General features: G+C 40.2%; 1 protein-coding gene across 1 annotated transcript in view; it reads left to right on the plus strand.

Moving 5' to 3' along the window:
* The window catches only part of CDC73 (cell division cycle 73), a 112,583-nt gene that overhangs the window by 29,704 nt on the left and 65,214 nt on the right, over positions 1-17,665 (plus strand). The window contains exons 8-10 of the mRNA XM_081012230.1: positions 655-753; positions 3,378-3,456; positions 16,672-16,736. Of these exons, the coding sequence (XP_080868356.1) occupies positions 655-753; positions 3,378-3,456; positions 16,672-16,736 (243 nt within the window). The remainder of the gene's footprint in view (positions 1-654; positions 754-3,377; positions 3,457-16,671; positions 16,737-17,665) is intronic.

Below are 17,665 nucleotides of genomic sequence, written 5' to 3' on the forward strand. Positions count from 1 at the left end.
TATTCTTTATGTTGTAACACATAGGAGCATTGGGTGGAGTTCATAAAACCTCTTCGCATTTCATGGAGAGAAAGATTATTGTAATTAATTAGAACGTATGCGCTAGTGCTCATGTAGACACACATTTTATCAAATAGATTTATATCCTATGTTTCCTCCAAAATGAGCCCAGGGTTGCAAGGGTCATTTACATACAAAGGTCACTAACTAAACTTCGCACCTGCCTTTTCCTCCACTTGTACCAAGCTGAAGAAAGGAAACTGTCATCAAGTGTTAAGAGGAGGTTATTTGTCACTAGCTACTTTGTATTTTCTAAGCATTAAAGTCTCTCTTCCTTTAATACATTTGTGCAAAGAGACAGAAACTGGAAATAGGTGACAACTCATGTGCATGTGCAAATTGATTAAAAGCTGTTTCACATGCTACTTATTATCACTTACTGTCTGAAAATGTGCAAACGGTAAGAGACAGAAGAGTGGCAGAAAATGTTCAGTGGTTTTGTCAGTTGCATTTCTCAAAATTGTGACTTCTAGCTATACTTTGTAGTACACTGTATAGATGTACATTTATATACCACACTTTTCTGTTATGCACTGCTTTGGAAGACACTGGTTAACAGATAAATAGTATAACACTCAATCTCTTGCGTTCTAGAACTTTGCCAAGAACATTTTTGCAATTCTTCAGTCCGTCAAAGCAAGAGAAGAAGGCCGTGCTCCTGAACAAAGACCAGCACCAAATACTGCACCAGTGGTAAGACTTATTCCTCAGTAAGGGATTTGGGTTTAATTAAAAAGCAAAAGGATTCAGATACTGAGCATTTAATTGCAAAACAGATATCTTTAATACTGCTTCCCATGTCTTTTGTCATGCCAAAAGTTTGAATGTCCAAATTACAGAAGTGAGGTTTATGTGAAGATTTACACCCTGGAAGAAATTATGTAGGCAATTGAAACAGAATGCTTGCCAATTTTAAAAGGACTTACGCAATGTTGGCACTTGTACTTTCCTTAAAATTCCAAGTACAGTCAAACCTCAGTTCCCGAATGCCTCGGTTATCGTATGTTTCAGCTCCCAAACGTTTGAAAACCCAGAAGTAAGTGTTCTGGTTTTCAAACGTTTTTTGGAACCCGAACATCCAAAGCTCTTGCAACTAGGCGGAAGCTGCACCTTGGTTACTGAATGTTTCGGAAGCCGAATAGGCTTCCAGAAGGGATTACGTTCGACATCTGAGGTTTGACTGTAGCAACATTTTTAAAAAAAAAAAAAAAGAATCCAGAATAAATGTAGGAAGCGTTTGAATCAGTATACTTGTGTGAAATAAAACAGATTTATTCAAAAACAAGGGCAGCATCCAACAAAATAGTTCGGTTAATGCAAGGATTTCAGTTTGTGCAGCGGAGGTTGCTCTCCCTGCAAGCCCTACACCCACCCCAAATCTGCTCCAGAAGCCTGGAATAACCCCCATAACAGGTTTAGTGTGCAGATTGGGAGAAGAGGAGGAGGAGAAATTATACTGTGCAACCAAATGTCCCTGTATTGTATACTGCCCCAAATTTCAAATTGGTGTAGATTCTACTAACAAGGCTCCCTAAAATTCTATTATACTGTTTAGTTTTATTAATAGTGGATCTGTTACAGAGGGTACTTTAATTACCAGACTTTCTGGATGGCATTCTGCTGTGGACCTTCGTTGGCATATCTCAGCTCTTCTTCTATCCCCCTGCTGTTTCCATGCCTTTCTGTGTTTTCCGTGTCGCTTAGTTAGGATAGAGCTTGTTTATCTAGAATCAGCAAGGTGACCAGGACTTAAAACCAATGGCAGCCTGGTGTTACAAAGTAATGATGATGAGGCACAATACCTGGTGGTTGAGTTGGCTCAAATTCCCACTTTCCAAAATTCATATTTCTAGTTGTACCAAAGTCCGGTGCACTCTTTCCATTCTTGCCGTAACTTGCATGTAATGATAAGATGACGTCCAGAACTGCGATGGCCACTTGAACATTGAAATGGATGGGACTTGGTTTCACGTACACTGTACCGAATGATTGAAACCGTGTTAGTAAATGGCCTATGCAAAAGATGGATGAATTGGAATTTGCTGCCCCATTAGGCTGACAGCATTTCAATTACACTTAGGAAAAGCTTCCACTCCTCCCAAGTTTGTACTTAATCTGTGCATCTCAGTTCCAAATGGCGTTTAATTAGCAATAAACCCCTCTGACTTGGTGGAACCTGTATACCTGTTCTCAGTGTTAGCAATTTTGGTTAAAAAAGGCAAATCAGTTTCGATTATTAAGGGTTGAAAGATCAATAAAAGGTACATAAAGATTACTGTGTTCTTAATGTTCTTAGTATATATATTCCATTCTTTCTCTTAGGTTTAATTCATAAGTTGTTGGATTAGTTTGAGAACTACTGACCCTTGCCATGCCAATAACATTTCTAAATATTAACCATGTGGATCAATTCAATAATGGTGTTGGAACCACTTTTATCCATCTAATCTGTTTTGGGGTTTTGTTTGTTTGTTTGTTTTTTGTTTTGGTTTAGGAAAGCTACAATGGCACTGGGATCAGGCAACTGGAAAACAGCTCTTGCATTTTATTTATTTATTTATTTATTTATTTATTTACGGCTATTAGCCCATAAAGTATGTACAAACATAAAAGCACAGAGGCATAAAGACCGATATATTCGGCACCAGAAGGTGAACACCATGATGCAGGGGTGGGTCATTGAGCAGAGCCAGATAACAGCTTGGGGCCCGGAGAGCTCCAAGGGACGGATCCCAGAAAAAGGAAAACTGAAGACGAGATTCGACATGCACTCTCTTCAAAACTGTCCGATTAGTTTTTGCAGCTCTTGCATTGCTTTGCTAACTCTTTAAATTGAGCCTCACTTAGTACAGGATGATATTGTGCTAAGTTTAGAAGACCTTTCCACTAGTTTTAGAAGTCAGTGGATAAGCTTAAATAGCAAATCAGGTTTAATATGAAATACCTTTGAATATATTAAAATAGTAAGAGTTGAATCCAAATACAGTTTTGTGCTAGTGAACATTTAATGTTCCGTTAGATGGGGAACATGTTTTTCCCCAACTTCCCCAATTTGCTGCAACCCTCTGCTTCATATTTAATAGGGTTTCTTGACATGCAAAAACAGCTTTTCAAAGCGTTCAGGAGCCTGCAGAGCTAGGAGGAAGTGGCGAAAAGCAAGTGTATTGATTGCATTAAGCAAATCCATTGGCTATAACCCAAAGTAAATTCTGCATCATCATTTCACATATCGTAATAATATTCTAAGTGTAATTTTTTTTTTTTAATGACGTACATTAGGATGCCACAAAACTCATACTTTACATTTTTGTTTTCAGGATCCCACTTTGCGCAACAAGCAGCCAATTCCAGCGGCCTATAACAGATATGATCAGGAAAGGTTTAAAGGAAAGGAAGGTAAGTTTACTTGTGTTACCTGTTTTCAGTGTCAGCAATTTTGATTGGGAGAGGGCACACACGATAAGTAAAACAGTACAGTGGTACCTCGTGTAACGTACCGGCCCCCTTATGAATGCTGCGGGTTACGCGCTCCGCTAACCTGGAAGTAGATGCCCCTTGTTGCAACCTTTGCCCTGGGATGCGAGTGGAAGTCACACTCTGGCGGCGCAGCAGCAGCGGGGGGCACCATTAGAGAACGCGCACCTCATGTTACGAGCGGTTTCCTGTTACGAACGGACCTCCGGAACGGATTAAGTACGTAACACGAGGTACCACTGTATGCTTATTTTCAAATCCCTGGAGTTGACCGTGTTGACCTGTATCCGAAAAAGTAGCAGATTAATGGGGAAAATGAAATAAGACATAGCTATTAAGAAGCAAATGGTACTTTTAAAATAGTAAATACCTATATTTGAATTTTACGAATTCCTGATATGTCACGTTCATAGTTTCTTTGCTGATAGTACCAATCAGCTAGACAGTTCTGACACTTGGTACTTAAATAATCATCTTTTCTTTATCAACTCTAGAAAAGCTGAGGTAATTATTTCAGTTCTGCTTTCCTGTTAAACAAAAGCCTAGTTTCCTGATAAATTATATCCCTAGAGTGTCTCCATTAATTAATATGTTATTGGGAAGAGTCTCTCTTTCCACCTCTCTCCAGAGAGGTGTAAGAATAAAATATGTCAGACACTCATTTTCTGTCATCTGTGTGTACGTACCTCTGTGTGTACGTACGTGTACCAGTTGCCACCACAATTTGTCATTCTACATTGTGGCCACTGAGTTGTATCCATATGAGAGCCCTCCACTGATGGAAGGTCCCAGCACAACCTCTGAACATATTGCCACCAGCTCCACAAATTAAGGATCAAGATGATTCTGAGTTGGCACTGCAGATCTTGTCTTCTTAAATTAGGATTTTAACCTACTTTAGGCTGCAATTTCCACTTGTCAAGAGTGAACTCTGATTAGCATTATCATCAACAAACCTTAGAAAGGCTGGGAGGGACTCAGGCTCAAGAGTAGAGGGGTTGCTGGTGATAGGGAGTGCAGAATCTAAGCCCCTTAACTGTAGCTGCATTGTGTTGGCCCCAAATGAAGAGGCCCTAATTGGCTGTGGCTCTTCTGCTATCACAAAATTTCGCTGCCGGGTGTTTTATTTTTTCATCTAATGTTCTGTGACTTGATGTCTTGTGAAATGATGCTTTAAATATAAAGGTAGCTTATACATTTAATAAATGTACTGAAAGGAACCACAGGCTAGCTGAGCTTGGGTAAACATGGAATCAGACACTCAGAATTTCTTTCCAAATGATTGGCATGCCATACAGGTGGCCGTGTTCTTGTTCATGTGAACAATTATTACAGCTCTAGTTGAATAATTACTGCCTTCCCATTTTATATGCGCTTTGACAATGTTAGTTAATGTTCTTGGCATCTGTCTGTCTCAAGAGACAATGGAGCACGCCTCTGAGGGTGAAGTCTAATGGCTGCATTAGCAGCACCTAAGTGACTTTCCCAGGATGTACACCTGGGCAGTGTGTATGGAGGTCCTGGGCTGCCCAGATGACAAGACTCCCCTTTCAGCCTCACTGACATGGTCCAAAGGAAAGCAAAGCAATTCATTTGGCACCAGCTTGGCTGCAGGAGTAGCTGGAAAGAAGTGTGCAAGGTGCCATCCTATCATCTTAGGGACTCCATTCTGGATTTGTGTAGCATTTACTCCTTAGTCTTTTCTCCTCCTGAAGATACCCCGCAAGGCAGCAGAAGTTTAGGACTGGAGTTTTCCTTCTCCTGGATATGCAGTGTTCAAAACTCCCATTGTTCTAGGCGCATTTTGCGACAGGGAATTTCATTAGCACGAGCTGTTTATGAGCTTTGTGTGCAGTATTGCCCCTAAGATTTCAGATTAAAACTGCAGAGTGGAAGGAAAGGAGGACCTTTTTCTACCTTCCCACTTCCAGCTACTCTCTGAAGTAGAAAGAGACCCTCTTAAGAATATTAGGGGGTGGGCAGGGGAAGGACTAGACCATGTGAAAAATGAACATAATATTTTAGCTGCAGTTCATTCATTTTCAGCTTTGTATTCTTGTTATAAAAATAGCATGCCCAGACATTCCATTTTTGCGCCCGTAACCTAGGTCTAAGGTGTCATATGGCTCCTAGCTTTTATATATCAGTTTCTAACACTGTAGATGGGCTGCCCTAGGTTGATGGGCCCTACCTGTCCTTCACTTCCCTCTACAGCACATGCAGAAAATGCCTCTTGACCATTGGTCCCACTATTGGTCTCATCCGCTCAATCCACCAGAGAAGTCCCAAACTCACTGAGCGTTTGAGATCCATCAGCTACCTTTATTTGGTTTAGCCAGACACTCAAATCCTTTTCTTGGGTGTGGCTTCTATTGCATGCTGACAGCTTCTAGGAGCCACAGGTGAGAGCTGCGTGCAGCATGGGGACCAAAGGTGGGCAAACTACCCCAGAAGGAGCACAATGTGTTCCCCACCAGAGGTACTACCCTCATATACCCCATGTTAGCTAATATAACAATGCTATATCCTTAGACTGCACAAAACTGTAGTGCAGAATTACCATTGCTCCAGTATACTGGGCAAAGATGGTGGTGGAATTCAAAATTTGCCGCCTGTAACATATACAGTATGCAACTCCTCTTCAGCAAACCTCATGCTGCCTTTGCACAGTGTGTCTGTCTATGCTATCACTCCCCATGCCTTCTGTAATGGCAATCCAGTTTAGTTAATGCCACGTCCCTTAGTCTGTTGCATGCTCTTCAGGCATGCTTTCTGTTAAGACTGTGTTGTTCAGTTTTTCTGGTTTGAAGAAAACAATGGAGATTGGATTGCAGAGTGTATTTCCCCCACAGCTGGTAATAGCTTTGTAAAAAGGAAATATTCACATCCTTTCTAAAGCGATTTTGTGTCCTCAAAGATTATAAGAACAGAGTCACGGCTTCATATCTTGTGAATAAAAAGCCCTATGGGTTTAACAGAGCATGGTAATAAACACTGGCAAACCTTTAAGCAGAATACATCAGCCTTTGACAAAGTACAAGTAATTTTTTGGAAATGGTTACTGTCTGATAAAAATAACTGTCTCTGTGACACACCAAACATTCAAGTGGAAAATGTGATTAAGCTGCAAAAACAGTAAAGACCTCTAACTATCATCACAAGATATCTATTGCCCTCAGCCTTCTTTCCTTAAAAAAAAAAAAAAAAAAAAACACCTTCAAAATCTCCTTAATGTTACCCAGGTCTTGTAGCATTGCTGTATACTTAATTTTTTTTTGCTATGATTCTCTCATTTCATACAAATTAATTCTGATAGCTTATTTTTTTAAGCTGCTTTAAAATTTGTTTTTTTATGTTCAAAGCTGATTTGAGCATTCATTTATATTTGTATTGAATTATTCATTTTTATGGCATAAGTCGTGTGGTGAAGCAAAAGTACTAAATATTTTAATGAATGCAAAAATGAATGGGGTGAAGAAGAAAATCTGATACAGAAAGAAGAAATTCCATATTGCTCTCAATCAGCAGTTGAATGTCAACCTGATGTCAACTGGATGAGCATTTGCATGTGTTAACTGGAATAGTTGCACTATACTGAAAAATATACATTGCAGGCAGGTAGTGTGCATGCAGATATTGCAGCAGGCAGCTTAGCTGTTTCCAGGGGAAGGAAGCCCCCTGGCATTGCCACCTGTCTTCTGGTGGTGTGGGGAGTAGAGCTGGCTAGGGTTGGGGGTGGGTTCCCCCCTTACAACCCTGCAACCGGGGATGGGGGGTGGCTTAGTAGACTACAGTATAGTGTAAACGTAACTTTTATATTCCTGCCAACCTTGCAGTTGGAAAGCACATCAAAGTGCAAGTAGATAAATAGGTACCACTCCGGTGAGAAGGTAAACGGCGTTTCTGTGCGCTGCTCTGGTTCGCCAGAAGCGGCTTAGTCATGCTGGCCACATGACCCGGAAGTATTATGCCGGCTCCCTCGGCTAATAAAGCAAGACGAGCGCCGCAACCCCAGAGTTGTCCGCGACTGGACCTAATGGTCAGGGGTCCCTTTACCTTTAACTTTTATATGCTCTGGGAAACAAACAAAAAAGTGTGACTTGCTTTATTGTGTTCCTCGTTTTTGGAGGGATGGCCTGTAACCAGACTATCCAAGGCATGCCTGTATATAGTTATAAACTAGCATTATGATGGGTGGGTGTGTATGAAGGAGAGGGAGGATTCATGTATTGCTCTTGCCTGTTGGTACAGTGGTAACTTGGTTTTCGAGCGTCTCGGAAGCTGAATTTTTCGGTTTTCGAATGCCGATAACCCAGAAGTAATTGCTTCCATTTTCGAACGTGCCTTGGAAGTTGAACGGCTTCTGCGTGTTTTTCAATTTTTCCAATTGAACTTGCAGCCAGCCCTTTTTGCCTTGGTTTTTGTATGTTTCAGAAGTTGAAAGTGCATAGAAATCAATGAATTACACAGGTAAAGCAAATAAGCACAATTAAGGATATCATTAGGATGTCCTTACTCCCTTTCTCCCTACTCCCATTAACTCAGTTATTAAGACTCAATCCTTCTGCTCTTTCCGTTGCCTCATTCTGAATTGCATTTCTTGGTCAACCTGGGGTCTTGATGGAACTTTGTAAACCAGCTTACATTCACGAACAATTAATATAGTGTTTAATGTGTACACTGTAAGTTGTCTTTACCATGTTTTTTCCTCACCAGAACTTTGTTAGGCTGACTTTTTCTATTTTTGTGACAGAGAATGGATGCTGAAAGTGTCCAGACTGATTGCCTTTTTGCCCAACTTAAGTTTGTAATAGGTGGAAAATATAAGCAGTATTTCTGGTGGTCACTGTAGTCTTCAGAAAGTTCCTTTCTGTTTAGCATGTAAGGCAGCAGGTAGGAACCCCAGTTACTAATTGGGTTGGGGGGGGGGCTGTGAATCCTAAATTTGTGTAGGCCTCTGTTGGTCAGCCATTTTAGGTCAGAGTCACCAACATGCATCTGTGTTCACACCTGTGCCTGCAGAGAACTTCCCTGGCGCCTGCAGAATCTCTTCCCCCTACCAAAATAAAGCTTGAAAGAAATATTCCATAGTAGTGAGTAGACAAAGTATGTACTAGGTTGTGGAGTGCATGGATTGCCCAGAGCAGTTTCTCAGTTTTGCAGATATGCCCACAAACCCCAAAAGTATGGCAAGCTCCGATGTAGAGTAGGCACTTGTGAAAATCCCTCCATTCCTGCTGTGCATCTGTTGACCAGCCTGATCTTCCCTGCCAGTTTGGGTTTTTTTTCTTCCTTGCATGGATTTCTGCTCTGTGATGTTTGAATATTTTATCCTACTCAAGTCACTTCTTGAAGAGCTTTCCTCTATGGATGACACATTCCCTTTTTAGTCTTCTGGTTAAAGAGGAGCTAATGTTTTTTCTGCCTGCTCTCCTAACTGCTGGACAGAAAGGAACTTCACAGCAAGGTTTCTAATGGCAGAGATGGACTTGAGCAAGCCTTACTAGGTCAGGTGCTCCCTTCATATAAAGGTCACAACATCTTAGTAGATGAAATGAGGGACACTGAGCAGGGTCTCTCTAGTACATTTTAAACAACACGGGTTGTTATAGAGGCATGCTTAGTTATATGCAGTACCAAGGTTGCAAAGGGTTTTCCAGCATCTCTGATATGACCTGGACTACCAGTTAAATATGTTCCTACTGTAGCTGAGTATCTCTGTATCTTGAGCTTCTGAACTGTCTTTTAGTGCGGCCTTGTGAACAGAATAGCAGTAGAAATCTTAAGTGCCCAAATTCTTAAAGGCTAAAATCCTAATGTAATGGTGGCCAGATTCTTTTTAATAAAACGCGCGCACACACGCACACACTTTAAAGCAGGCATCGGCAAACTCCAGCCCTCCAGATGTTTGGGACTACAATTCCCATCAACCCTGACCACTGGTCCTGTTAGCTAGGGATGATGGGAATTGTAGTCCCAAACATCTGGAGGGCCGGAGTTTGCCTATGCCTGCTTTAAAGGGATAGTTTTCTAAACATCTATTCCCTTTCTTTCTCTCCCTTCCCATCCACTACTTCTTTCATAATAATGCTTCCACTATAAAAACTAATAAAAAGTTACATACTTTCCTAAGTACATATAATCCATTCTAGGTGTAAAGTTAATTAAAATTAGCTTGTATCATCCAGGTACTATTGTCAAAGGCCATCCGCCTTGCCATTCGAATTGAGCTTTTTCTGAAAGTGCATCATGAAAATGTCCCATAGTTTGTATAGACATTCCTCAGTATTACAGGGTTGTTGATCATTCTACTATTGAATAATCAACCTAAATTGGGTCTTCTTTTTTGTATAATTTCACATGATGTTCTTCTTGTTTAGTATCAAGCAGCAGGGCTGTGAAAAGATGACATTTTCATAGAAATTTTATGTCCTTTTTATGAACCTTTCCCCCCAAATATCTAGATAAACACAGCATGCATTGTCCACAGTCTTGAAAACAGGTTTCTATTTGTTGGATCTAAAAACTTGTTTGTCATGTGGGCACAGTGGAGGTAGATACATGCAGTAGATATTGTGATATGAATTACTTTGGATGCAGTGAAACATCTCATGAAATAGATACTACTTTTGCTGTAGTTAGCCACATTTCAGGAATACTCAGTGGCAATATAATCTCTTAGCACCTGCCACCAATTAACATTATAATGCATTAAGAGATTTTGTTGCAGTCAGCAAAACCTCTGGCATTGCTTTGCTTGGTGATGATACGATGGTAGGTGTTCATGAGCATTAGAATATTGCAAACATTGCAGCTTCTGTAAGGGGAATTAAAGATTGGCCTGGGAAAATTTCCCATGCTTACTCCAGTGGCAGAAACACTAAGGAGGATATTTAGAGGAAGACAGAAAGGTGACAGAAAAAGAGGCATGGAGGATGGGTGAAGAAATGGCAGAATCAGAAGCTTCCCTGTTGTGGAGATTTACTTATAAAGAACAGCTTTGTCTCCTCCATACCAGAAATGAGAAATTAGAAAAATGGGTTTGAGACGGTAGAAATGTGTGGTTCTGATTTTTGTTTATGAGCATAGCTCAAAACTAGCCTGCCTCATTGCTTAATTTGTATGCATAGAGGCACCCGGAAAGTACAGCTAAATGAAAAAGCAAATTGCAGATATATGCAACACATTGATTATATATGCACACAGTAATCTTATTACTGTAAAAACAAATAGACTGAGCTCTAATGAAATTGATAAAAGCTCTTTTTAAATATATTACAATATTGAACAGATAACTCTTTCGAATCACATTTAAAACAAATGCTTTCTTCCCTTTGCCTCATCTCTGGGCATGGAGAATACCTTTTGTAGGCCAAAAGCTGTTCTCACTTGGGGCAGAAACAGTGCTGTTCTGTAATTTCCATTAACTCTGAAAAGGCTTGCATGCAAACCCTTCAAACCTGGTCCGTTGTTCTTAAATGGGGCAGCTCTGGTTTTAGCAAAGAGGAATACCAAGGCATTTTGTGCTGGCAGGTTGAGGGATATATATCATTGTGGCATGCCTGCTTGTTCCAGAGCACTGCATACTTGCCTCAACCTGTATTGATAGGACAAAGCAGTGGCAGCAGAGCTACAGAAAGCCACAATTCCAGATTAAAGCATTCTGTGGTAGGTTTAGCTTAATATCAAGGGGAGGGAATAGAGAGGGGAAGGTAAATATATTTTGAGAATCTGTGGTCATTATTTGATGGACCACTCACCAGCCCACTGACTTCTTGTTAAACACTGTAATTAAAAAATGTCCAAATAAGCATATGGCATCTATAGCCGCAAATGATTTTGTGGTAGAGGAAATGAGTACCTGCAGTTTGCTGGCTTTTAGGCTTTTATTCTGCTACTTAAACTGCATTATAGAGGGAACATAAGAGACAGTTCTTTCTTTTCATTCAGCTCCCCCCCCCCCGGCCATTCACCCCATCTGGGAGCTGTATTTGTAAGATAGTTACTCACCATTCTATCTAAATGAACTATTTGAGAAGCATGCAATATATCTCCCTTACTTCCTTCTGCAAAGCACCAGCCTTCTTCCTTCTGTTTTTAAATACTTGATGAATACTAGCTCAATTGTGCAGCAGAACACTATCCTAAGTACATGTACTGCTTAGGATAGTGTTCTGCTGCACAACTGAGCTAATATGTGTTGAATTGTGTGTGTGGTGTTTTTGTTTTTTTAAAAAAAGACAGTTAAATAACACGTGTATTCTAAACAGTCTCTTGCTGATCATGTCTTGCTTTACTAGAGCAATAGCATCTTTATACCAATGGTATTTCTTAACGGGCACTTTAATATACAGTGGACGCTCGGGTTGCAAACATGATCCATGCAGGATGCATGTTTGCGACCCACAGCATTCGCAACCCGCAGTGGCACGTCTGCGCACGCGCGGGTTGCAATTTGGCGCTTCTGCACAAAGCGCAATTTAGCACTTTTGCACATGTGCTACCACCGAAACCTGGAAGTAACCCATTCCGGTACTTCTGGGTTTCGGCAGTCTATAACCCAAAAAAACGCAACCTGAAGCGTCTGTAACCCGAGATATGACTGTAGATGAAAAGGCCAAGGATGGAGAACATGGCCAAACCATGGTTTGGTCCTTAATATCCACCTTGCTTCAATGCTATGTTTTTCTTACATGCTTAGCAATAGCTTTGTTCCTTTCTATCTGCTTGGGTGTTGCAAAGAGAAAGGAACTCTGACCCTATTCTAATGTTGCTACAAGACATTTTTTTGTGATTTAGGTATTTGGGGCAGGGTTCTAATGAACAACATCAATGGAAGCCTTGCACATTGCCTTCCACTTGTGCAATGAGTTTTTCCTCCTTCTCCTCCCCCTCTTGTGCCCCTGAAATTGGCTCTGATGGGTTTGGGAGAATGCCCAGAACAGCATGCAAAGGGAGGGGAGGGGACTTGCCGCATCTAGCGAGCTGATAAGCTCATTCACATGAAATGTTTGTAACTATGCAATCTTACGTTCCACCCATAGTTGTTTTTTTTAACTAACTGAGCTTTCTACAAACCATTTCCCTGTATTTGCACAAAGCTGATTTGTTACAAGCCATAACCAAAAGTTCTAAATTTCCTACTCTCGCGTGAAGGGGAGGTGCAGCCCACAAGCCCAAGGCTCACGGCAGCAAATTCTCATCACGACAAACCATGACCGCTTTTGATGACTGCATATGCCCAGTTGCAGTCTTTCTGTGCATTTGGCCATGGTTTAATTTTGCTAATAGTAAAGCATGGTAAAAAAAAAAAGAAGTACAAGGGGAAATAAAACTAAAATTAAAGCAACTGAAAGTCTGCAGAATGATTTCTGATGATTATGGCTTTTAGTCAGCTGCCAAAGGCTATGTGGATAGTTCAGCTAGAGAGAACATACATTTTAGAACCTGTAAAACTTCATGACCTGTGTTCTACAACATTGCTCATTTTATAGCTATTTCTGTATTGTGAAGACGGTGGAAAAGAATTATGCACTTGGGGTGGGTCTACCACAGCTGCACTGGGATCATCTTAGTAGTTGGAGACAAAAGCATACCAGTTGCCCTTTCCCAGTTTGTTTGCATTCTTAAAGCCTTGGATAAAATATTGGAAAGCAGCAGAGGAGGAATTACATTCAGTACTTAATGGAGCTTATGGTTGAAAGCTTAGGAATGGGTCATAGACCAAGGTTACCAGACATCCCTGTTTCTACAAATCAATCCCCTGACAAAATCCATCTCTTTAGTAGGAAGTTGAAAAGTGTCCCCAGATTCATTGAAAAAAATCTGGTAACCTTATCATAGACTCTCTCTCTGTGTGTGTGTGTGCAACTCTTCCCCCTTTCCTGAAGCACATTATTCCAAATATGGAACTTTTGCTGCGATAAAGGGGAACCTCATTATTGACTTAAAATGTGGTTAGGCTGACCAGGTTCCTTCTAAGTTAGGGCTTACTAGACATATTCAAAGCCTGATTAGCCTTAACTATGTTGGGGGTTTTTTAAATTAAAATGTGTGTAGACTGTCTCTTGGCCATTAGTATATAAAGATGCATTAAGACAAATGTTAAAAGAACAAGTTAAATAAAATTAACAGCTCAGCAATAATAACTCAGAAAGAATAAAAACCAGTTATACCCTCCCAAATGTTGTAAACTATCAAATGCGGAGCAGAAATTACTTTACCACCTGCTGAAAACTGAGTAATGAAGGGGCTAATCTAGCTATCCCAGACAGTGGGTTCCATAAATAGGCTACTGCGACTAAAAAGGCATGTTCCATGTTCTCACCAACCTACCCTCTTTTCATAGGTGGTACAACAGGGCCCCAGAAGAAGATTGAAAATTAATGGACTGGTTCCCTGTTCATTGAACTTTAGTTCTGAATTTCCCTTTACTGTAGCTAGTAATTTCCCTTTTCTTCACAGTGTAGGGTAACTTTTTGATTCCGAAGAGGAAACCTGTAGGAAAGTCAAGCAACACCTTAGCTATGTTCAGTTCCATTATGCATGGCTAGGTCCACAGAGGCCTTTGAGTATTTATTTATTGATAAACTCCAGTTTCCAGGAAGAACTTAACTTGTGGTGAGTTTTCCTTTCCTTAATATAGGTTTAATCCTTCCATGGTTAGCTGAGTACAAAGATTGCCTCAGTTGTAAGGAAGATGAGTAGTCTGAATCTTCCGGGCACAATGGTCTAGTGGATTATCTCAAATGGCATCTAGACAACAATTATTGGGGGCATCTGTTTCAGTATAGCAGAAAATTGTATCCCAGCTATTGAAGTTAATTGTATGAGTAACGCCAGAGAATTCCTCCAGTAGGTGCAAGCCTATTACTGATTTATAACTGATAAGCAGTTCCTGCCCTTATGTATCACTATTGACTTTTCCATTTACATTTTAATGCTTGCTAATGTGACCGCAGTTAGAGTTTTATTCATGGTAACGCCTAATCTTTATTTTAAGGCAAGTCTGTATTTGTTGTGCGTATGCCTTCATGCATGCTTGTTTATAAGGCTGACTGATTTTGTCTACCTTACAGTGTACTGAATGAAGCTGTATATTAGCAGCATTTGTGCATAAAGGGGTTTTAGGAGGCAATTACTGGTAGTTGTAGAATATATACCCAGCAGAAAACAGGAGCACTTGAATCTATTTTGTACTGTGTAAGTCCAGCAGTTCATCTTGCGCTTACTAATCTGACATAAGCTCTGTGGTCTCTGGCAGAGAGGTCTTTCTCAGGCCTGCTACTTGAAATGCTTTGCAGAGATATCAAGGATTGAATCAGAGATCTTTTGCATGCAAGGCTTCCTATTGCACCTTCACTAAGTGTATTGTCTCAGATAAATTACAAACACATGTACACACACAAATCCTATATCAAGTTTCTTTGGCAAGTCACTGTTTTAGTTCCTTACCTATATTTAGATGTTGAAACCATAACTCCCAGTAATGCTTTCAATATGTAAATGACACATATTATGCTCCATTCTGATTTTTTTTGTTAGCACTTTCTTATACAGTGGTACCTCGGGTTACATATGCTTCAGGTTACATATGCTTCAGGTTACAGACTCCGCTAACCCAGAAATAGTGCTTCAGGTTAAGAACTTTGCTTCAGGATGAGAACAGAAATCGTGCTCCGGCGGCGCGGCGGCAGCAGGAGGCCCCATTAGCTAAAGTGGTGCTTCAGGTTAAGAACAGTTTCAGGTTAAGAACAGACCTCCAGAACGAATTAAGTACTTAACCCGAGGTACCACTGTATTGAGATTAAAAAGCAAAACAGTTTCTTTACTAAGAAAAGCAAACAGTTTGGCAACCTTTTATAAATTATGCTCATGAGGCAACTTTCATGTTTATTTACCTTGCATAATGGAGAGGTCAGTAAGCTATGCTGATGTCCTCTCCTCTCCAGTCAGGTTCCCTGCAAATCATGATGTGTAGACATTAAGATAAACAGATCCTTCATTTGCATCCTGCAACCTCAGAATGCTTGTACTAAAGCGCTAGTTTATTTTAGCATTGTTCTGTTAAAGTCTGTTAAGGTCAAAATGTCCTTTATTTGTCACAGCTGGTAGCCATCTAAAACCTGCGCCTTCAAGAAACACAGACAAAACCTTAAGTTGAATTTTCTTCCATGTTCACTGAGCTGTAAAAATAGCAATGGGCATCAGTATGGTGTATCTTGTTGGATATGTGGGAGAAATTTTCTGTCCTCTTAATTTGCGTTTACATAAGCAGACATGTTCATCCAATAAATGCATGGCTTTGAACAGTTACTGATGCATGGATTTAAGGAAGAGTAACAAAGTTAAATGCACTAGCATCCGTACAGCTGCAAAGTGTAATGACTCAGTCTAAATAAAGGGCATCCTGAGCTGCTGTAGTTACTATCCATAGTATCTCTTTACATATGGCTGTAGGCTGCATGTTGCTCCTGAGCTGGCTAGAATTCAAAGGGTATATATATATCTTTCTAACTTGCATGGTTAGAAAGACATTGTGTAGAACAATGATAGGGAAAATGATAACGGAATGAAAAGACAAGTAAAAAAAAATCAATCCATTATTTGTGGGTTTGAGGGTAACTTATCTTAACCTTATAGTCCCTGCTCAGTTGAAATCTACATATAGCATTGGAAAGTTAAATGCAACTCTTAGAGTCTAAGCCTTAGATCTATGGGGTCTTTCCACAGCATCCTAAGTACTGAGCAAAAAAAAGTCCTGATTTAATCTGGAATTTGTTGTTTAGTCATGTCAGACTCTTCGTGACCCCATGGACCAGAGCACGACAGGCACTCCTGTCTTTGAATCTGGAATAGAAATACAAATAAATTAGTAGAAGGACCCAGTATTACTTTGGTTATTCCAAGTGGTTCAGCGTTCTTTAATGTGAAGAAATCTGAGATACTGTACCATTTGAAAGGCCGTTCTACTACACATAAAACGTTACTATCTCCTGAATTTTGTTTACATAACCAGTTTTTCCCATTAGGAATGGTTCATAACTGATGAAACTTAGCTAACGTCTTTTGTTTTGTCACCTGACTACTCTAAATTTGGCATATGAAATGACTTACAAGAGTGTTCTTATTTCATAGAGACGGAAGGTTTCAAGATTGACACCATGGGCACCTACCACGGAATGACTTTGAAGTCTGTAACAGTAAGTTTGAAATTTTATCTATTTATAGTGTGTAGAAATGTTCAGAAGAGATCATAAAGACATCTCTATTAGCTTCCTTCCCTGAGAGGAGACCATGTTGCATGGCAGGGGAAAAAAAGCTTATTTCTAGGTAGCATCACGTGTGTGTGTGTGTGTGTGTGTTTGTGTTTGTTTTGAATGCCTCCTCCTTGGATGCAGGTGAAGACTGTAGATATTTCAGATGCCACCCCACCAACAGAAGTATGATTTTGATATATACTCTGTCTTACTTCAAAGGTCAAAGTTTAATAATTTCAGTTTTGTATAAAAGAGGAGGAAGAGCACCCCTTCCAAGCGTCTCGATAGTATATTTTCATGCAGATAGTTTCTCAAAACAGCTGAATGTGGAGCATCTTTAAAATGGAGTTTCATCCTGTGCTTGTCTTAAATTGTCTGCTTTTATGCAAGTGGATTGAGCGCTCGCAAACAAATGCTGTTTTGATCTGCCTGCAAGTAGGACAGATGCTACAGAACTAGTATAGAAGCCTCATTAAAGACTTTTGCCATCTGTATGCCTATATAAATCTGATGAATAGATGGCACTAAACTGTCTCAAAAATCTGTGCACCTACTTCTAGTTTGCTCTCCTAATTTGAACATAAAATAATGCCTGGAATGTAAACGTCTCAAAGCCAATTAGAGCTAACTTGTTTAAACTTTCCTCCTATCTAATAAAATTGTTCCTTTAAGTTTTTACTATCACTTTTCAGTCTTTAAATGTGTTGGTCTCTGGTTCAATCTGTAGACTTGCTTGAAGGCAAGTATTTGGTTAGAGGCTAAATCTGCATATTGCAAGGAATACCAATAGAAGCATGCATAGGTGTCACTAATAAGCAGAAGGCTTACTATGACAGCCGTTGCTGCCCTTTGATCCACCAGAGGTGTGCACT

This window comes from Podarcis pityusensis (assembly GCF_964106645.2).
Source record: "Podarcis pityusensis genome assembly, chromosome: 6".
NCBI lineage: Eukaryota > Metazoa > Chordata > Lepidosauria > Squamata > Lacertidae > Podarcis > Podarcis pityusensis.